Source organism: Centruroides sculpturatus, unplaced genomic scaffold (assembly GCF_000671375.1).
Source record: "Centruroides sculpturatus isolate CEXI.00-Female unplaced genomic scaffold, Cexi_2.0 scaffold284, whole genome shotgun sequence".
Classification (NCBI taxonomy): domain Eukaryota; kingdom Metazoa; phylum Arthropoda; class Arachnida; order Scorpiones; family Buthidae; genus Centruroides; species Centruroides sculpturatus.
Window position 1 is genome coordinate 631,036 of NW_019384469.1, and position 23,314 is coordinate 654,349.

Below are 23,314 nucleotides of genomic sequence, written 5' to 3' on the forward strand. Positions count from 1 at the left end.
AAAACAATCCTCTTTCATTGTAGAATCCGTCATTTTCGATCGTTCGGCCATTTGAAGACTTTTTTTTATTTATTTGTTTGTTTTTTCTCGTTACCGTCGAGTGATGTAACGTCTGGACGGCGTGTGGCAAACTACGCCATTAACCAAGTTAATTTTATTTAAACACGCGAATTTCATTTTAAAAAGTTTATATTTAGTAAAACGAGTTTTATAAAACTAATTCTGTAGTAAATTATCGTAAAAAAATTTTTTAACGTAGATATTCATCCGATAAGTCAAGCAAACGATGTTAATTATAATTAAATTTTAAATACTATTAATTAAAACAATTAAGTTTTAAATTTAAAAAGCGCCACCATTCGTCGTCGATACGTTTATTTATTGTATTGCGTAAATTTTATTATGACGTATTACATAAATATCGCTTCTATAAATAAATAAAATGATTAAAAACTTAATTATTAAATTAATGTTAATTTATTTTTTAAAATATATGTATTTAGACACACTCGTCAGTTTTTTTTTTTTTAATTACATAACTCATTTATAGTCTAAACTTTTCGAATTAATTCCTGCACAACAAAATTATTTAACTTTCTTTTTTATTGAGAAATATTATTTTAAAATGAAATAATATTATTTTAATAGTTTAATTATTTTTAAATAAAATATCGACGTTAAAATAATATATTTTGAATAAACGGGCAACTCCCCCAAGAAAAATGCGATTAAAAAATTTATCGTTAGAGGGCGTTATTTAGCAATTAATGGGAAAGGAAGGCGTTATGGCATAAAGTTATTTTGATTGTCACATTCTTTGGTTATTTCAAAGGTAATTGTGGTAAATAAATAATTTTATTTAATCGATAGCTTAAATATTTACCCGGTTATCGTTCCAGGGCCTAAATACGATTTGATTTTTCTGGTAACCGTGTGTAGATTGTCATTATTAGGCCTATATGCTTGGTTATTCACGATTTTGGAATTTAGTATGTAATCAAGTGGAAGTTGTATAAGACGTACCTAAAAATAGTTTAACGGTGTTTACATCACATTTTTCTGGTGTTATAAACGCTTTTTTGTCGTTATATATAGAGCTAATTCGTGTAATGTTTATAATTGATACAACGTTTAGATTTACTTAATTATGCTTGATGTTTATGGAATTTATATGAAATAAATAAGTAAACTTTTCTCGCTTTCTTCACTTGTTTGACTTAATGTGAAGTTTAAACAGTGTTGCTTAATAATATATGTAAATAAATTGGATATTAAATGCATCATATATTGTTTTTGAAGTTATTGTTTGCATTTTTTTTTGCTTATTTTATGTAATTGGGGCCTTTGAGAGGGGAGAGGAGTTGGGAATTTTTCCCTGGGCCTGGAGAAACATAAGGCCCGGGGAAAAATCTTGTTGTTCTTATCCCAGTAAAATTAATTTTTTTATTAGAATGTTTTTCATTTGTTCAAAAAATAAAAACTGTTAACTATGGGGGGCATAACAGGCAATGGGGCCCGCTCTACCCCGACGACCTATTGACGTCCCTGTATATAATTCTGGTTAAAACCGAGCTTAGAATCGTTTCCGTGCTTTACGGAGTAACGATACTTGGTTGCAAATTGGAAAATACATCTTCTATATTGTTTGAACAGCTATTATATTTAGATTTGTTTTAATTTTTAGTGCTTTTTCAAGTAATAACTTGGCTTATTAAATTTTTGATGATGTGTACAGATTAAAAAGTTCACACAATCTGTTGGAAATTACAAAAAACTATTGATTATACAGTTCATTAAATAAAATGCTTTTGGTTATCTTTAATTGATATTTGTTGCATGATACTAGCTGCTTATTAACTATTAGAAACAATTAAGTAGTGTTATGCAATGATATTATGTAATGTATAAACCTTATCGGTTAAATATAATTATATTATGTAAGAACGTTATAATAATCTTTGAGTTGCTTGTAAATTTAAATGACGTGATGTGTCGATTGGTAGGAAAAGTAGGGAAGTGTCTGAATGTATAAATTGTCTGTTTGTCGAGTTTTCATTTTTGTATTAAACTAAAAGAAATAATAATTGAGTTATTTTTTAAATCGATGAAAACAATTTTAGTAAAGAAAATATAGTATTATTATGATACATTACTCTATGTAAAGTTTTCAGCATCAATATTAAAATTAGCACATTAGCATTAAGTTGATTCGTCTTGCATAAAAGTATTATTAAGCTTGCTTATTTACTTTGTTACCCTTTTTGCTTATTTGGTACTAGTATGGCTTAACTTAATCGATTTACAGTTTCATAAATCAATTAATCATTTACTCTTTTTATTGAAATGGACAAAAAAAGTGTAATGGATATTTTTCAATTTATTTTTGGAAATCTTTTAGAATTAATTAGGTCGTTTGTTTTAGTTTAGAGATTTGAAAAAAGTGAAAGGTAGTAATAATAAGTGTTTATATAAATTCTAATTTTCATACAGTACATTTCTCCATTTCTCTTATGGACGATGTCAGTTGATGAATGTAGGACGTAAGCCATGAGTCTTTTTCCCAATTCAAAAAAAACATATAAGTTTCACTGTTTTTTTTTTAATTTGTTAAATTGTAAGTATATCAATTAAGTCAAATTTCGAAAATTTGAAGTAAATTTTAAGAGAGTTATATTACAAAGAGAGTTTATTTATATCCATTTTGTTATATGCTGTCAGATTTTCTTCTTAATAATAGCATGTTAATATTTAGGATAAATTTGTTAGTTTTTGCTTTGTCACCCATTTTGGTAAATTTTTTATATATTTGACTTTTAATCTTTAATTTTTATTATTTTTTTGGTATTTGAGATGCATCCTCTCTTGCGTGTCTCATTCCAGTCTTGTGTATCCATCAGACTCTTGTCTCTTTTCATTACAAAACAATGTAGAAGAGTTTAAATAGGTAACAAAATGAAATAATTAAATTTTGCACAAATCAAAGATATAATTAAGATCATTTTCTTTCAATAATATTAAAACATTTTTTTTTGTTTATAAAGTCAAAAATAATTTTTAATATTACTAATATTACCTTAAGGCAGTCTCTCTACCAAGTGTATCTTAAGCTGTTTGTTCTGTTTATTTGAATATTACATTCAATAATGAAATTTGGAAGATTATAAGTCTATTGGCTGATGCTGATTCTGAGAGTCAACCTTTCCCAATGATTTTTTCTTTTCCCCTTATCCTAAATTTAGTGGAAAAACATTTAATTTTTAAGTTTGTATTCTGCTTGAAGTATTCTGATGATTGCTGTGCAAACAGCCAAAAAATAAATTGAAAATAAGCCTTTACCATCAGTATTATTTATTTTGGAGAGTTTTTGTACAAACTTGTAATAAGAAAATTAAATGCACTTCATGCCAAATGTTTATGTAATGTAATGTTAAAAAGTAATGTACTCTGTTTTGCAGCACTAAAACCATTACTTTTTAACATTACTTTAGAGTCTAGAGTTTTATGAGATTTGTCTAGAGCAGGCATGGCCAACATACAGCCCGTGGGCCAGATCCGGCTCGTCTAATGAATTTATGTGGCCCGCGATCAATCTTTCAATATTAGCTACTGAAGTCCAAATAGCTCGATGAAAAATTCTGATGCCTAAAAAAAAAAAAAAAAGTCAACAACTCACTGTGCATTTAAAGTTTTTCCAGATCTCTTAAGTACAGTGTAGAATGTTGATAAAGCATGATGATGTGAAAAATGTATCTGTAATCTCTACGTACAATTTAGTCTCTATGGAGTGACACTGCAATGAGATCTCACACCACCTCAAAATCTTCCTAGGGCAGCCTTTGGTTCGGCCCGTGGAAAAAGTTTTCTTTCCAATTTGGCCCAGGGACAAAAACTGTTGACCATTCCTGGTCTAGAGTCTAAATAAATCTTTTAAACCAGTTTATGAACTGTAGAAATACACTGGTTAATTGGCCATTATTAGCAATGAATCAATTTCACATAAAAAGAAACGTTTTTGTCTATGTGAAATAGACATCTTCAGGTTTCAACGATATTGAACAAATAACTAATAAGGAAAAACATTCTATTTTACTAGATGAAAGCATTTGTAAGAATTTTTTCTTTTTGCATAAAATTGATTGATTATTTATTAGGATATGGTTTAAATATTAGCAATGAAAATATCAACATACAATTCAAATTTTCATACTGTATATAAATTTCATTGTAATGTTTAGTTCTGAATAAAGATGATATAGACAAACTCATAAATTTGATTGGTCAATAACTCTTTAAGTTGTCAAATCACAAATATGTTTGTTCCTTTTTAAAATTTTAAAAGTAACTATTTTAAAGCATTAAACATTTGATTGGTCAATTTTTGTGTAAGAGTAAATTTATTACTTTAGGTACAAAACTTTACCAAAATTTTAAATTTAATACTGTGCAATCAAAGGTGTAAGTGTACATAATACTTGCCTTCAACTTCATGATAATATATTCTTTTTAAAGTGCAAAAGAAAGTGCACAAAATTAGGCATGAAATACAAGTTTCCAGATCTTAAATTTTGAGTTAACAGAATGTGATCTCAAAACTACTTTGTCTTATAGAAACACAGAATGCATTAAATCTGTAGGAGTAGTTTAGTAGAGACAAAAATAAAATTTGAGTTAAAGAAATTTGACTTATCAAGAGTCTACTGTAATGAAAAATTGTGAAAAATGGTGAATTCAACATATTTAAAACATGATGTTAGTAGGGATTTGGGTGAATCTAAAGAATTAATATTGGAAACATGAAAATGGAAAATCTGTTAATGAAATGTGTTTGCAAATTATTTCAAATACATATTCAAAGATACATAGCAAGAACTCTGAATGGACGTGCCAAATAGGTTTCAGACTCGATCGAAGTTTTCTGTTAAACAGTATTGAAAGTAAAAAGTGAATGGAACAAAACTGAAGATGAAAGCTAGGAATTGCCTAAGTTATCCTTTTTGAACAAAAAACAGAAAAATCGGAAGCCTCATCATAACTTCGATTCCTTTGACAGAGAAGTCGTTTGCAGAATGATTCACGAGTTCTTTATTATAGGTGAAATCTCTACTGTAAAAAGGTAATGTCTGCAAAAAGTTCTGATCATGATTTGCCAAATTTAGGCCAAACTTCTGTGAAACATCTGATAAAGGAGTTTGGGACTTTGTATATGTAAAAAGAAATTAATGTCCTCCTTTTTGAAACCACAGAATCTCAGTGGTTCATTTCTATCTTCAGAAAATAAGCAATGATGACATTAGAGGAAAAATTTATTATTTTGATGAAACTTGGATCAACACTGGTCACACTGTTAGCTATGTTTGGAAAACAAAACTGTACAAGAAGCCTATTGTCTGAATCTCTTGTGATCAAGATGTTATCATATGACACTACAGAATAACTTTATAATATCAAGAAAACTTTTGATGATATGCTTTTTTACTTTAACTATGTTATATTAAGCTTATATTCATCTGTTATAAGTTAAACAATATTTTATTTTATTATTAATGATTTTAATTTATTTTTCTTTGTAGACAGACTATTTTTATTATAAGCTATACATTCTGTGGTATGTATAGGTTGATTAATTTAAATTTTCTATTAGTGGATGAATGTCCTTTCTGATTTTCAGTACATGTACAGAATGTCCCAGATGGAGACTTATAAGTGGAAATGCAACTTATTGTATTAGAATAAAAATGAGATTTAATAAGAAACTTCAGTAATTTGGATATTTTTTGATGAGAAAATACAAATTTATAATTTAAATTAAATATTAATTTTAATTTAAGGAATTGTGCACAAAATTATTTCTGTAGATAAATCTAATAACAAATAAGGGCGTGTTGGTGAACTTTTTTGTGTGCTGCTTTTAAGCCTAAATTATGGAAAATATCGAGTTTTGGATTAAGGTGTTTGAGTTGTTGTTATTTTTAGGCGGGATAGAATTAAATCCCGGCCCTGTTGATCGTACTCCGCCACAATCTCAGATTCAATCATCGGCATCCACAGCAAAACGACATCGATCTCCGAGTGAACCTTCATTGAAAACGGCGAGATTGGAAGATTTCTTCCCTTCAAGGTTAGAGTCAAGTAAGTCTATTCCTAGGGAGGTTATTTCATATTTGGAAGACCGATTTGATAAGCTTTTTTCGACGTTAAATGAGGTTGTTACGAAGATAGATTGGTTGGCTAATTTACATAATGATCATGACCGGCGTTTAACTCAGTTAGAAGTCAAACTAGGAGAGTTTTCTAAATTAAAAGACGATTTGCAACGGGAAAACAGTTTGATTTTACATTCTTTGGACAAGGTATCGAATGAAATGAGAAAGAAAAATATCTTAATTAAAGGTTTGACTGATGATGATTCTGATTTGAATAGGAAGGTGCAAAACCTATTTTATACATTGACAGGTGAATCAAGACCTATTCCAATGGTTAAGGTAGTGAAATTTAATCGATCAGATACGGTATTGGTGGAGTTGCAATCATTTGCAGACAAGAAATTGATTTTTGCTAATCTTGGAAAGAAAAAAGGTAACGAGGCATTAAAAAATATACAAATTTTTGATGATTTATGCTGGCGCTCAAGATTGAGACGGAGAAAGCTTTTGCCATTTCTACATGCTTATAGGTTGGNATTGTTCTGTTTTTTTTTTTTTCTTTCTGACTTTATCTGAGACTTAGCGTATTTAGATTAACAGTAAATTATTTTTTAAATAAAATATAAAAAAATTATTCCTTATACTGTCTTTATTGCTGTTATATATTCACTTCAAACTCAAGATCCTCTTCAGTCCTCTTAATACCGTACTTAAAACTATTTTTAAAAAAGATACAAAAATAAAAACAATATTACAGTAAATTAAGATTAAAATTTGATAATGTACAGTAAACTTGTAATTATTGACCCACAATTCTTTATATCTGACCCAGTATTTAAACAAATAAATTATATTTATAGTCCTTTTAAAAAATAAATTCAACTTTGTCTATTTTTAACATTAGTGTGCTGCGATTTTATATCGGAAACAGATAAATGAAAAATGATATCTAGTTTGTTGTTTGTGATGTTATTTGAAATAGGTTATAAATGACTGTACCTTTGCTAGAAAAAAAAATATTTTTTTTAAATAAATCTATTTATTTTACTTTATGGGTGCAGCTGTTCAGTGTTGGTTTTACTTATATTCTCCAAAGTTATAAAAAATGAAAATGATTTTTAAAATCTGACAATAGTTACATCAATTATAATCATAAAGTATAATTTATTTTGAAAACTACCAAATAGCAAGATTTAGAATAATTTGGGATTTTTATTTTTATGCATACAATCAATATCCCAGAAACTGCATTTTTTTTATCTTTTCAAAATAATAGTACTTATTTTCAAGTACATTTCATCATTTTATCACTATGAACTTTAATGGCTCCATTTTCTGTAAAATACCAGCTTTCAGAACGTTTTTTTATTATTAACACGTTAATTGCCATCCGACGCACTGGCGGTCATACCAATCAGGCCAGCACACAGCCATACGACGCACTGGCAGTCGTAATAATTAGGCCCACAAACAGCCATACGACTGCCAGCGGTTGGAGCCAACTTTATAGATGTGGGCAAGAGGCCACCACTAGGATGTAAAAGAATGTCTTACGAAGTTAGGATAATTTAATCTTGAGTGAAACTATATAGGTTATAGTGACGTCGGGCGGTCGAATGGCTCTGTACTGCCCTAGCCAGCATGACCACTGGCACGTCAGATTGCGGTCAACGTGTTGTTAATGAATAATTTGCTATTCTGTTGCTTTCTGACCAATTACATTGACTTTTCATATGGTAAGTTTATTATTAGTTTCCAGAAATTTTCTAAAAATTGTGTTTTGCTTTTTGACTTTGTTCTGTATTTTAATTTTACACTTGAATACAAATTTCTAGTAAATAAATACACAAATATTTAATGTTCGAACATTTTTGGCCACTGTTTTATCAGCCCTCTTCAGGAATGAATATTACTGGAAATTTGTATTTAGGTGTTATGCTGTTCATGTATAGTTCCAGTTTACTTGTGCAGTTGTTGTTTTTTTATTTAATTTTACATAAAATGAAATGAAATCTGCAGAAGATAGCATCTGCATGAAACAAATAGCAATCATAAGAACTTAGATTATTAAACAATACAGGAAATTGGTTATTTGAAATTCAACAGGCAGCAAATTTATATTTGCCATTACAGTAGAGCATCAATTATCCGACTCAATTGGGGACTCAGGTCGGTCGGATAACTGAAAAATCGGATAACCAAAAAGAATGAAAAAAATACATTATTAGTATAGTATATTAGTATATCCCATATAATTAGTATATTAGTATATCGCTGTTAACCAACTTTGCGTTGAATTTTCATCAATGTTAAGTCTGACAAATTCTTTAAAAAAATAATAATCGTCGCTATTGTGTTGTTAAAAATTATTTTTAAATCATTTTATTGCTCACAAAACGAACAACCACTCCTAATTAGAAAATTAAGTCTCATTTAAATACCGGCCTCCCTTCAATGGTCGAGCCAGTATTGCCAGCTAAAACATGCAAAAATTTAACAAAAATAATATTAAAGTAGCCAAGACATAACCAAATATTGTAGTGCCGCATCACTAGCGGACATTTTAAATTTGCCGACTAGAACGGTCGGTTAATTGATGTGACGGTTAATCGGGGGTTGGATAATCGATGCTCTACTGTATTATGATCATGCTGCCTGATTTTAGGTTTTCTTTGATAAATTCCTTTTTGCAAAGATTGCTGATTTTTGCTTTTTATATACTTAGTTTTATATATGTTATCAGCTTATTTTTTAAAATAATTTATATATTGATTTTGCAACTTCAGTTATGCTATATTGATCCATAGGATGAGTGTCACGCCAAAATACTGTATTATGAAAAGAGAAGAAGAAACGCCAACCTCAGTGTCTTCTCTTTTCATAATACAGTTATGCTATTTATAAAATATTTGTCAACATGCAAGGTGTAGTACTTACACCACAGGTTGCTGTTTTGTATCTATGAATTTCTAATGGATTTTATATATTATCATAAGTGCTCTTTATAAAAAAAAGCTGTAACTTCAAAGAATATAAAACTTTTCTGGGTATATACACTTTCTCAATTTGGTTCATGAATTTTAATGGGTTTCAGGATTGATTCAAAATCACAATAAATTGAAATGCTCTGAGCATTGTACTGCTCTAGCAGTCATGAGCTGACACTTTGCAATGATAACCATTGTGTTTGACTTGGAGGCAATATCTTATGTGGTTTTAAATGGACAGAATTCTAGAATTCTTGCAAACCTTTATATTTCTTTGCACTACAACTAAAGTATAAACATATGAAATTTTCAATTTTTCTTGGCAATTTCTGGCAAGTTTACTAAGCATATAAATGAAAGGGGTGACAGACACATTTCATTATAAAAATATATGGTATGTCATTTGTAGAATTTCGCCCAATGATAATTTTAATTTAATCAAAAAAAAAAAAAAGACAGTCTGTCCAAAAATATTTTTTGAAAACCACCTTTATTCTTATCATGTGTTCCAGAACACCTTCAACGACCGGACCTTTCTTTTGAGGCTACTAGGTTGTCAGGTTAAAACATTCCTTTAAAAAGACACACAAAAAATCCAATTAAAACAATAAAGTAAAAAGTTGGAACTGGTGGTCTTACAGATGTCTTGAATTTTCATCCTGTCCAGTTAGGGAATTTCAGGCCTTTATATCCACTTGNCATGGAAAAAATCCAAAAAAGTGATTTCTTTCATAAGTATAAAGATCTTGTATTGTTAGAAGCCATCAAAGTAAATAGGATTCAAGGTCTAGAGTTATCTTAAATTCTGATTTCTTTTGTATAGAAGTAGGAAATGCACGTTGTCAGGTTAAAACATTCCTTTAAAAAGACACACAAAAAATCCAATTAAAACAATAAAGTAAAAAGTTGGAACTGGTGGTCTTACAGATGTCTTGAATTTTCATCCTGTCCAGTTAGGGAATTTCAGGCCTTTATATCCACTTGGTAAGTGCACTGTTAAATGTAGATTTTGGTCTTATCCCTCTGGTGGCGGATTATTTCGAAGATTTTCATTTGTAGAATTTCGCCGGATGATAATTTTCATTAAAAAAAAAAAATGACATGATTTAGACACTAATGAACAGTAGTCCCATTATGACATCTGCTCCATCAGCAGCTATTCCTATCAAGTTCGAGATCAAACCTTTAATAGAAAGTTGGACACACAATAGGCAGTATGATAGGAGATGTGAGGTTGTCCTTACTCATTTGAGAATTGGACACACTCGATTGACTCATCAATACCTTTTGAAGGGTGACAATCAACCAGTATGTCAGAACTGCAACTGTACTGTAAGTGTTAAACACATATTTTGCAACTGCGTTGCTTTTGATCAGAGTTGTAGACAGCATTTCGGAAATGCAAGCTGGAGAGAGATTTTGGGCCAGAGGCCAAATCTGGACAATATACTGGACTTTCTGAAAGTTATTAATATGTATGGAGAAATTTGATTATTTAATTATTGTACAGTTTTATTTACTTTGTGTTGATTATTTAAATTATTGTATATATTTTTTGTTGTTGCTTATTTAATTATTTTTTACTTATTTATTTATATTTTATATTTATATTACCATTGGCCTTTTTTTGTTTATATGTATATATGTATATTCCTTATTTATTTTATATTACAAATTGTACCATGTGTCATGGTGCAGTATAGCCTGCATGGCTCTTGTGCCAATAAAAAACTAACCAACCAACCAACCTATCAAGTTTTCTTTATATACAATCTTAGCATCTTCCAATAGTTATACTGTTGTAGAGTGAACTAATTATTCCAGATACAGCTGGAATCAGATTTATGAATTCATCCTTTAAGTTGCCATTTATGTAGTGATTTGCTATCAGAGAAAGATGTTCTGTTCATCCCTTGTCATTGTTTTTATCAGTAACGATAATTTTGTTAGTGTGGAGTGATTCAAGCAGAATACCCTTAATTGCTTTGCCTATAAAATTATTAATAATGGAAGATGTTTAACTGCGGGAAAATTTTTTGCTATTTCTGAATCTATGCACAGACTTTATAAGTTCTGATAAATGTTCCATGTGACATTCATAAGGCTAATGAATTAAACTTGCTGCTTTTTTAATGTCTTTCAATATCAGTCTTCCATCATGACTAATGAGCAAATTACTTTTACAGCATGAAAAATGCAAAGGATTTATCTTCATTACTTTTTATTAACCAATCTTTGAATTTTGGAACGTTTTCTCAGCCCTCACAATAACTGTGTGCATATCTTACTTTCTTTCATTTTGAAGATGCTTCAATATCAACTTTTAAAACATTCTGTATCACTTTCCATCATGTTATAATTCAACAATTAACAACTAAAGACTAAAGAAATAAACATTTCTGTAGTCTTAGTAGTTTTCACCACATATCTCGGTATTTTTCAGTCCATTAAATATTTAATTCGCCAATTAAAAATCAAGCAACACCAATGATATCATCTGAAAACAAACTCTAAACACCTATGAGATACATTCAAAGATTCTATATTGCCAGATTTTTCAAATTGCTTTTGAAGAACCCAATTTTAGAAACTGGCAACAGTGAATTCAGATATATAAATAAATAAATGTTTATAAACATTACTCTCAAAATATTATAAAAAAACCCAGCAGATGTAATGGTATACCAGTACACTGGCAATTATTCCATACTCTCCATTTGTTACTGACTGCTTTGTTATCTATTGACAACAGAAACACAACCAGTTTGCATCAATTGTAACATTTCTCTTACATTCCATCACATACTTTTAACCTGTCCTCAATACCAAAGGCCAGAGAATTACATTTCCTGATGACAGTAAAGCACTATTGGATGACATTGGACAAATTCAACAGGTTCTCGCCTTCCTGCAAAGCATAAACCTATTCTTGATGCTTTGAATTATTGCTGTAAATAATTAAACTAACAAAATCCTTCTGTCATGCCTTAGTATTTCTTGGTCTCATAAGTCCTTGTATACAAAAATCCACAATCAACAGATATATGATATAAGCAAATATTATGACATGGAAAAAATCCAAAAAAGTGATTTCTTTCATAAGTATAAAGATCTTGTATTGTTAGAAGCCATCAAAGTAAATAGGATTCAAGGTCTAGAGTTATCTTAAATTCTGATTTCTTTTGTATAGAAGTAGGAAATGCACAAAAGAGTATCTTTCAATCTTTTAGAAAAATTCAGATTGGAAAAGATATTGTTTTCTCTGATCTGATTTTCAGATTTATGCCATCAGAAGTTTACAAAAAAACAGGCTCCTAATAGCAGGCATTCAGTCGAGATAAGAACGAGAGTTGTCACTACTATTGACAATTGCTGACACACATTATTTATATTTTCAAGAATTTAGGTGAAATAAATGCAAAAGTTTTCTAACTCTGTTAAATTGAATAACAGGACATACTACTATTTGTAGGCAAGTGTTTTTTCATATATTTTATAATTTTTAATATTTTAAATTATGATGAGCCAATGTGTTTTGTAAGAGATGTTAGCAAATTGTTTCCATAACATGCCAGATTATTAAGTTTTTAATATAAACATATTATTTGTTAAAGTTTGAACAATAGTGGAAATAAAATGCATAAAAAGGAATTTTATCTCAATCTCTATTTATTTAAAAAGTTATGAAGTAGATAAAATACTAAAATATTTAGATTTAGAAGTATTCAAATTTTGAAATTGTCATAGTAATTAATGCATTAAATTTTGATAATTGAATTATTACAAATAATTTTAACTGAAATATTTAAATTTGAAACAGCTTTTTATAAATTATTTGAATATTTTATTTTTGTACGGGTAAATCTGTCAATATAAATAAATGGTATGCAAATTTAACTCTTCATTTTGTATTAGTGTAAACCCTTTACTAATTTTTTCTGTGCTTAAACTCATTTTAAAAATTTTAATAAATCATCTATTTTTGAAAGAATTTTGGCAAATATTCAATTTTTGCTGTTTTGTCATCACATATTTATATGGGATCATACTGCACAGTGCCAAAATTGCCACTTGGTGATATTTTTATTAAAGTGTTGATAAAAACCCTAATCTGGTTATTTCTACATTCGGCTTGAAATTGAATCATAAAGCAAGCCTCGGGAAAACCAGCAGAATGTCAAGCTCCCGCACGATGTAAGTTCTGTGCACCAGACACCTAGCGAAGTCATGACACCACATGGCAGCTGTGGGCAGGAAAGCAGGAAGCCACATTGATAACTGATCGATTGCATTATTCCAAATTATTCATTAAAAAATTATTCAAATGTGATTCCTATTTCTAAGTGATAGCTTAACATGTTACTTTTGCTTTCCAGATTCCAAACTGAGAAGGCTACCAGAATCTGCATTAATTAGTAAGTAAAACTGGTAGCGATAAATAATTTGAAGTGGCAAGAAAAAATGTGAAACTGATGAAATGGTTGGCGATTTTTTAAAAAATTTTCCAGAGCAATCTCTGTGTGGAAAATAAACTTTATAATAATTTAGTCCTTTGTATTAGTTTTTTTAATCAGTAAAAATTATGTCAAGTAATTTGGCACAAAAGGTAGATGGAATATCTGAAGTGAGACTTAAACTTATGCTCCTGAAAAGTGGATTACTATTAATGCTATTCAGACTTATAATCATTGCACCATTTACTTTTAATGCCAAATTATTTAATACATAAACTGAATTATAGTATAAAAATAACTTAAAGTTTTGGTCAGTGCTAATTCTGATATTTTTTCCATATTAAAGTTTTATCACTTTAAAACATCTAAAAGTTTCAAGTATATAAAATTTTTACATGTAACTAATTTTTCTTGAAATTTTCAGTCTGTCGATATAATATCAAAACATTCATTCTTCTAGAATTAATGTTTCATTGTGAAAGTGTATTTAAAAAAATATAATAATATTTTTTTGTACTCTTCTTCCTTTGGGAAAAAAATAGTCTCACTTTATTGAAATTGAGTTAATGTTAACTATGATAAGGATGATTCATGATAATTGCCAAAATTTTAAGATGAAGTTTTTGCTATTTATTCTAAGATAAATACAATAGCATTACTGTACTTTGAAAATAAATAAATGAAAATGGATATAAACAAAGACTACGTTGACAAAGTTGTGTAATGAACTATTGATTGCCACTTCATAGGTAAAAGTATAGATCAGGGGTGGCCAACCTTTTTGCATACCATGCACCAATTTTTTGATAGACGAGTTCACATGCGCAGTGGCGTACCGTGAGTGTTAGCAGCCCGGGGCGGAGAAAAATTTCGGCCACCCCTTATTTAGGTATTTCAATTTATAAGATGAAAATTCAGATTTGCCACATAACAAGCAATGAAAAGTGCGGTTGTAGTGTAGCTACCCATATAAAATAGTTCTATGTGACATCAGTGGTGTACATGAACACGAATGCATTGTGTAACATACAAGCAAAAAAAAAAAAAGGTCAACAGGTCTACTGCACCGAATTGTGTAAGAAATACACTTGCCAAGACACACTGTAAAAAATTAATTTCCTATGTAATATTCATAATTGCAATGAAGCCAAATCTGGCAATGTTGCTCAGAACCGACTGAAGCACCACTTGTAGTCGTCCAATGCACCAAGTTTGGCGCATGCACCACGTTTTGGCCACCCCTGGTATAGATGGACTGAAAATGTAACATGAAAAACAATGAATCTGTTTAAAAACATGTAAAAATTGATTTTTGTAATGTGAAATATATGCCTATGGAAAGATATTAGAGCATATAAATTACATTTAAAACATTTACTGTCTTGAGCTACTTCGAGTAGGTGTATATCTTATGATATTTTTTGTTATGGGGAAATTATGGGGAATTTTATTTTTGTAATTAGAGTATATATATTATTTATAAAATTTTAAACTAATCAGTAATATTATTAAAAATTATTTATTGATATATCTAAAATTGAATATGAAACAATGATCGATCTTACAAATTTCTATAACTTATTTAATACAAGTATAAAATCTTATGTTTTAGAATTTATTGGAATTCAGACTGTTAGGAGCATTGTTTTAATACTAATTGGTAAATATTATTCATTGTATTTACATTAAATAGGATTAAATAATGATAAACCATAAAGTTGCTAGTGTAGTTTTTATTTCTAATGAGGAATCGAGTAAAACTTCATATATGGCTCAAACTAAGTTAAACAACTGTGCAGTAAATAATAGCAGATGTTACTTTTTCTATTTCTCTAGGGAAATTGCAACATTTTTTACATTTTCAAAGTCTTTGAAATTAAAATAACAAAAGAATGTCATTTTGGGGCATATTTAATGGCAAATGCAAGCTTTGATATGCAGAATACTTCACAAAAAGCTTTCAGTTTTCAGGATTCTGGATAAAAGACTGTATACTTATATAAATAATATATGCCATATTTACTCACATATAAGACAGCCTCGCATATAGGACAAAATGTGACTTTATAAAGTTCAAAATAAAGAAAATTAGATTTATTAATATAATTCTAATTTTATTTCATTTAATCACAAGTAAAATATCAAATGCACATATTATCCTTCATAGTAATTAATGCATTAAATTTTGATAATTGAATTATTACAAATAATTTTAACTGAAATATTTAAATTTGAAACAGCTTTTTATAAATTATTTGAATATTTTATTTTTGTACGGGTAAATCTGTCAATATAAATAAATGGTATGCAAATTTAACTCTNTAATTTTATTTCATTTAATCACAAGTAAAATATCAAATGCACATATTATCCTGCAAAAATTACTGACATTTTTAACTTTAAGGAAAAATCTTGTAAAATAAACAATGTAATTTGTTCACGTAAAGCTGGACAATTGGAAACCTTTATTTGCCGATTCTTAACAGTCAAATCCACTCACCGTCGATTACACTTAAGAGTTTCTCTGAATTCTGATTTCCAAATAATCATCTGTTTTCACGTGGGAATGGATTAAAACTTATATTGGGCTCCCGTGTGATTTTGAAATTTTAATCTGGAATTCAATTCAAAAGCTTTGCTTTTCCTATTGCTATTCATCTTTACTCCTGACAATATACAAGAATGATTGAAACAACCCAGATAAAATACTTGTTTTTAAATACAAGATGGTAAGCATCCGGTAAAAGGCGGAATCACGGTTCACAATAATTATTTGCAAAAATGCAAAGAATCTTTTGTTTGCACGTATAGGATGACCAAGGAATTTGAAGCTGTGATAAATGAATAAAAATTTAGTCTTATATGCGAGTAAATATGGTAATTGGTCAATTAGTCTGTTATAATTTGTAATATTTCTTAAACAAGGGAGATATAAAGAAGAAAAATTGAATATTTTTTTTCCTTATAAAAATTTATGGTAAGAACTTTGTAAAAATTACATAAGGAACATTGATTTAAAAAAAAAAAAATAAAGTTTTGTTGTTTTCTGTTATCAACATGTTATAACAGTAGCAGTTATTAATATTTAAAACATAACATGCTATTTACTAATATAGGTTTATAAATTAATATTTGTATTAAAACAAGTGAAATAGTTACTTGACGTTAAATATTATAATTCTCGGATAAACGTTGTAATGTGTAAGGGTGCGTCCTATAAATATAAAGGCACAACTTGTTATGCAAATAAAAGCTAAACTACTGTATTTACTCGCATATAAGACAAGGTTTTTATTCATTTATCATAGCTTCAAATTCCTAGGTTGTCCTATATGTGCAAGTGATCTTTCACTTGCATGTATAGGACAACCTATATGTGCCAAACCTTTCTTTGCGTTTTTGCAAATAATTTTTGTGAACCCGTGTATTCACAATTTTTACCAGATGCTTACCCTCTTGTTTTTAAAAACATAAGTATTTTCTCTGGGTCGTTTGAATCGTTCTTGTATATTGTCAGGCGTAAAGATGAATAGCAATATGAAAAGCAAAGCTTTTGAATTGAATTCCAGATTGAAATTTCAAAATCACACGGGAGCCCAATATAAGTTTTAATCCATTCCCATATGAAAACAGATGATTATTCAGAGAAACTTGTAAGTGTAATCGACGGAAAGTGGATTCAACTGTTAAGAATTGGCAAAAAAGGTTCTCGATTGTCCAGCTTTACGTGAACAAATTACGTTGTTGATTTTACAAGATTTTTCCTTAAAGTTAAAAATGCCAGTAATTTTTGCGGGACAATACATACATTTACATTTATTTGATATTTTACTTGTGATTAAATGAAATAAAATTAGAATTGTATTAATAAATCTAATTTTCTTTATTTTGATCTAAAGTCACACCTCGTCCTATATGTGAGTAATACAGTAATTATCACATAACAAAATCAAATTAATTTTGAGGTAGTTACAACTTAACAATTAATAAATTTAAATCAAAATCACATTTCTTGCTGTTCCAAAAATATAAAGGCAGGTTCAATTTTCTAACAATAGAGGTCATACAGTAGTACAGTATAAATGCCAAGTATTTTAAATGTTTATTTCTGTTACGTATTGATGTAAATGAATTGTTTTTCATGATGGGACGTACAAAACCTTTAAGAGATGTTGAAAAAAGCAAGATTTTAGCTTTAAGAGATGAAAATTACTCAGCAAGAGCAATTGTAAAGAAGATTAATCATTCTCCAACTGTAATTGAAAATTTCATAAAGCTTGGAGACAAATACAGACAAAAGAAATCAACAGGTCAACCTTCAAAGCTTACAAATAGAGGAAATCAAAAGCAACCAAACATCTTTACAAAAACTAGCATCAAAACCAAAGCTTAATGTGTCAAAATCTACAATTGGAAGAATTGTTAGTACATATTAGCATCTCATCTATAAGAAGAAAAAGCCTGCACCATCACTAACCCCCATCCATGAGCAAAAGCACTTGCAGTGGGCATGGGAGAAAATGAGATGGACAGATACATGGAAACACATCATCTGGGGTGACAAGAATAAGTTTAATCTTGATGGACTAGATGGTTGTACTTGTTATTGGCGTAATTTGAGGAGTAAGGAAGAAATATATTCAAAACGGCAGCAAGGGGGAGGCTCAGTAAAGGTATGGGGTGAGTTTAGTCAGTTTGGCAGGACAAATATTGCATTCCTCAGTGGCTAAATAAATGCAAATCATTATCAAAACTGCTAGAAAGTTCTTTTGCCTTGGACTAATATAATTGCTGGAAATAGTGGTTTTTCCAACAAGATAATGCCCCTACCCACACAGCTAAATCAACTTATGAGTGGTTTTTAAGTAATGGATTGGTTATTGATTGGCCAGCTCATTCCCCAGATTTGAATCTAATGGAAAATCTTTTAGCTAGAGCTGTATAAGCTAATGGGTGCCAATATAACAGTGTAGATGAGTTAAAATATGCAATTAACATCCATTGGGAAGAAATAACTATAATAGTCTTTCAAAAACATACAATCAATGTCAAACCATGTCTACAAACTTATAATGAAAAAGGGAAAGTGTATTGGTTATTAGTTGACTATTTTTAAAGATTTGTAACAATACTTCCTACTGTTCCAGTGATTTTGTAGTATACCTTTATATTTTGGGACAGTGAGAAATGCGATTTTGATTTAAATTAATTTATTGTTAAGTTGTTAAACAATATAATTACATAATTTTTATTTGTAAGTTGTAACTACTTCAAAATTAAATCGGTTTTGTTATATGATAATTAGTTTAGCTTTTATTTGCATAACAAGATGTGCTTTTATATTTATGGGATGCATCTTACTTTGCTTGTACAGTATGTAGGAAAATAACTGCTTCTTTACATGTAAGTTTTTCATATTTTTTTTGTATATTTTGTTCCAAGTAAGTTTTAAAAATTTGTGACAAGAATATTTTAATTTTGGGATTTAAAATATTTCATCAAAACATATCCAACTTTATTTACAACAATAAAGATTTGCATTACCTAATCTAAATATATAAAATTACTTGTCCTGACTGACTGAATGACTGATTAATCATCGCCCAAAGCAAACCGCTGAACCTAAAGAGGTGAAATTTGGTACATAGTTAGTGTACATCATGAAAACGCACACTAAGAAGGGATTTTTCGAAATTCTCAGGCGGAGGGGAGAGGGAGAGAATTAAGGCTTAACCGGAAGAACAGCTTCTACTATACTATTTTAGATGCGATATTTTGTTTTTATCTGCGTTTTAGTAGGGTATGCCATGGGAATGCACACCAAGAAAGGATTTTTCGAAATTCTCCCACGGGGAGAGGGAGAGGATTAAGGCTTAACCAGAAGAATGGATTCTATTTTATATGCGATTTTTCGTTTTCAACTATGTTTAATTTTCATTGAGTACTTAGATGTATTAAATTGATAAAATTTCAGACATTGTTATAAATATTTTTATATATTTCGATTTTTTAACCAAATATTCAAACCGTTTTAAATTCAAATTTGTTATTACATATTGGTTCGATTATAGAACGGTTTTAAACGTTCCAGAAAATTGATCAAATTGAAAACATTTCGTTTGATTCTTGGCAATTCTCATCATTCTCAGCGGTAGGTGTTATATAACAATTACTATAGTTGTTGGAATACTGAATATAAATGGGGTTTGCTTGCAAAATCCTTGCGGGCAAAGCCGCGGGTAACAGCTAGTTATTTCATATTTTGCTCTTTATTTTTCATCTAATTACTCAGTGTATTTTATTTTTGAGTTACAGATATTTTTAAATAAAAGTGTCACATTTCTATGCATATAACCCTGGGTTATCTCTGTTTATTAGGCCATTTGAAAAGAGGATGAGAGTTGTATCTTTTGGTGGTTTATCGTATTAATTTTTAAATTGCAATTACAAACTTGATCCCATAGTATATGGTGGGGCAGGTTATACAAAGATTTTATTTTTGCTGCAGCAATTTTTTTTATAGGTTGTGCACTTGAAAATACAGTAAATTTCAAAGTTTTTGAATATTGATCCTTATGTGTCTCTAGGATCAAGATTCTAAAATGTTTTGCTTTCCTGGCTGTCATGTATATAACACAGAAAAGTATTGGAATTGTCAAATTTAACTTTGGATATTTTACAAATTTTGATGTTTTGAGAATCCTGAACTCAAAAAAGGGGAGAAAATTGTGTTGGTTTCTATTTTGTTTAATATCTCAGGATTAAGAAGATTAAGAAATGAAGTTTGGAATGGTAACATATATAAGGAGCATTGATGCTATTAAATTTTGGTGGGTAAAGAGCAGGGGTTTGGACTTAAGTTATTGGCATTTACAATATCTTTATCCTCAAAATGAAGCTTTTTTGTCTTTTTATAATAATAACATAAGTTATTTTTAATGATCTCTCGTAACAGATGATGCCATGCACAACTTTGAGCTTGCATTAGTGATAAAAATTTCCATTTGAATAATATATATCATAATTCAACAGAATACTTTTTTTAAGCTTTTGTTATTTAAATTTTATATCCTAGTATGATTGGAAATTATTGGATTATCTGACAGTCTTCTTAACTTCCCATTTGAGTGCCAGAAAAGTCAAGCAAGAGCCCTTGCCAGATTTTTTTAGTATATTAACACATTCTCTGACAATTAAAATACAATTTAAAAATTGCATGGTCTTTATTTTATTGCTTTAAAAAATTATTTATTACCAGAAAGTGTGAACAAGAATTATCTACCTCACTGATTATAAAAAGATGACAAATTTTATTTTTAAACTTTTGGCTGCATTCCAATGAACTTTGTTTATTGCTGATTGGAATTATAAAATCTTATCACCAGTTCATATTTTAGAAAGATCTCAATCAGATAAAAGTTCTTAACTTCTTACATATTATCAGTTGTAAAAATTTTATTTTAACAAAATAAGATAGTGGTAAACTTTAAAAAATGCGAATGATTAATTTACTATGAAAGTTTCAAGAAAAGTTTATAAAATAAAAATAAATTGTATTTAAAAATACACTTTTAATACTTATTTATACTAATCAAACCACCTTACTATTTCCAGCAACGTATTTAATAAATTTAAAAACGTTTTCGACTATATTTAATAGTCTTCATCAGTTAAGAACTTTAAAATGGAAAACGAACGTAAAATAGAATGTAAGCTATACAACGGTTTAAAAAATTAAAATTAATTACGNCGATTAATTTTTATTTTTTAATTTATTTTAATTTAATTTCATTCGTTACCACGATTAATTTCTTAATATTTATTTATTTTTATGTTTTATTTACGTTTTACGTAATTAATTTTAATTTTTTAAACCGTTGTATAGCTTACATTCTATTTTACATTTGTTTTCCGTTTTAAAGTTCTTAACTGATGAAGACTATTAAATATAGTCGAAAACGTTTTTAAGTTTATTAAATACGTTGCTGGAAATAGTAAGGTGGTTTGATTAGTTTAATTACATTCCAGTAAGTTATTTTATTTTATTACTTATTTATAATTGTTGAAGCAATTTTATTATTTTTTTGATATATAATCAAGGTATTATTGTTTTATTCTGTTTAAAATAATAATTTATATTCTATTTTAGCTTTATTAATTAAAAAAATAATACACTTTTTTGTTTTTATCTTTAGATGTTTAGCAAAAAGAAGAAAAAGCCAATTATATCAGCACCTACAAATTTTGAACATAGAGTCCACACTGGGTTTGATAGGAGAGAAGGAAAATTTGTTGGACTACCACCACAATGGGCAAGTTTGATTCAAGCACATCAAAACAGACCAAAGCCTATTGTTGATCCATCTCAGATTACACCAACTGAAATAATGGATATTAAAACACATGTAAGTGATTATGTGAATATCTCAAGATATATTTGCTATATTAATTTACTTATATACAATATACTAATTATGTTTGTTTTTTTTTATAGACAATTGTTCGAGGAAATTCTGGTATAAAACGTGGTCCGATATCTGTCACACGATCAAATTCACTCAGAAAAGATAGTCCGCCTCAAATGAGACGCGACTACTTGAATCGATTCCCTCCCGTAGTGCCTGAAGACAGAAGTACACACGGTGGTCACATGCAGCATCATCCTAATGCGGTAAATTCAAATATAGAATATCAGACAAATAATCATCACCATCCATATTCACAATATCAACATGCACAACCTCAGTTACCAAGAGGTTATCATCCTACTGTTGATTATTGTGGAAATTACACAAAAGATTATATAGATGGTACATCTTCATATCATCCTAACCCACATAGTTCTACAAGTGATATTTGTCATAATCCTACAATGGAGAGGATGGATAATAAAAATCATAGAGCATCAAATCCCTTGCCTGATACTGATTGGGACAGAAATCATAGCAATATGTCTCTCAGCAAGTCAACCATACCATTGTCTCATATTCGTCAAAATATTCAAAATGATCATTACCATCAGCATCAGGGAGTAACAAATTCATCACAAATGTCATATGGTGTGAACGGAACTAGAGGAACTTCTAAAAATCAAGATTCACAATCATCAAGAGGCATTCCTCCTAAACCTATACACGACACATCGTCGAGTAATGTGCCCATTGGTCCAAAAATACAGCAAGCTCATCCGATTAATGTCCATGGAAATAAAGGGCATCTTCATGGACATGAAACAACTAATGAACTAACACAGGTAAAGCTGTAAAATTAAATAAATAACAGAAATTTTTAAAATTATTTCTGTAATTTATCAATATTTGAATATAACAATACTTTTAGATCATGATACAGTGGTACCTCAGGATACGAATGCCCCAGCATACAAAATTTTCAGGATACGACATGAAATTCAAACATATTTTTGCTCCACGATACGAGCAAAAATTCGCCATGTAATGTTACATTAGTTTGCAGCGCCATTTTTTATTCACTTCTGTTCATCGGTCTCAGTCTGTGTGTTTGCTTCGTCATGGAAGGATCTCACTCGATAAAGGAAATCTTGAGGTATTATCAGAAAGTGACTGATTTTATTGAAAAGAAACATCCCAAAAAGATTCACACTAGCTGTATTGCTGCTCAGAGTAATGACATTTGCCTAAGTCATTTTAGAAACATTTTAAAAAGTAGGCAAAGCCAAACCTCTTTGGATAGATATTTTACCAAGCAACCT

General features: G+C 29.3%; 1 protein-coding gene across 4 annotated transcripts in view; it reads left to right on the plus strand.

Annotated features, from left to right (window-relative positions):
* The first annotated feature begins 741 nt into the window (after window positions 1–741).
* LOC111621119 (serine/threonine-protein kinase PAK 4-like) overlaps window positions 742–23,314 on the plus strand; it is a 43,152-nt gene continuing 20,579 nt past the window's right edge. Inside the window, exons 1-5 of one of the 4 annotated variants that reach the window (XM_023363189.1) lie at window positions 795–832; window positions 13,507–13,545; window positions 15,197–15,244; window positions 21,780–21,989; window positions 22,079–22,837. In XM_023363189.1, coding sequence (XP_023218957.1) covers window positions 21,780–21,989; window positions 22,079–22,837 — 969 coding nt within the window. In that variant the 5' untranslated portion in view covers window positions 795–832; window positions 13,507–13,545; window positions 15,197–15,244. Of the gene's footprint in view, window positions 833–13,506; window positions 13,546–15,196; window positions 15,245–21,779; window positions 21,990–22,078; window positions 22,838–23,314 lie in introns of all 4 variants that reach the window. The other 3 variants (XM_023363188.1, XM_023363190.1, XM_023363187.1) reach the window with 3 other exon arrangements.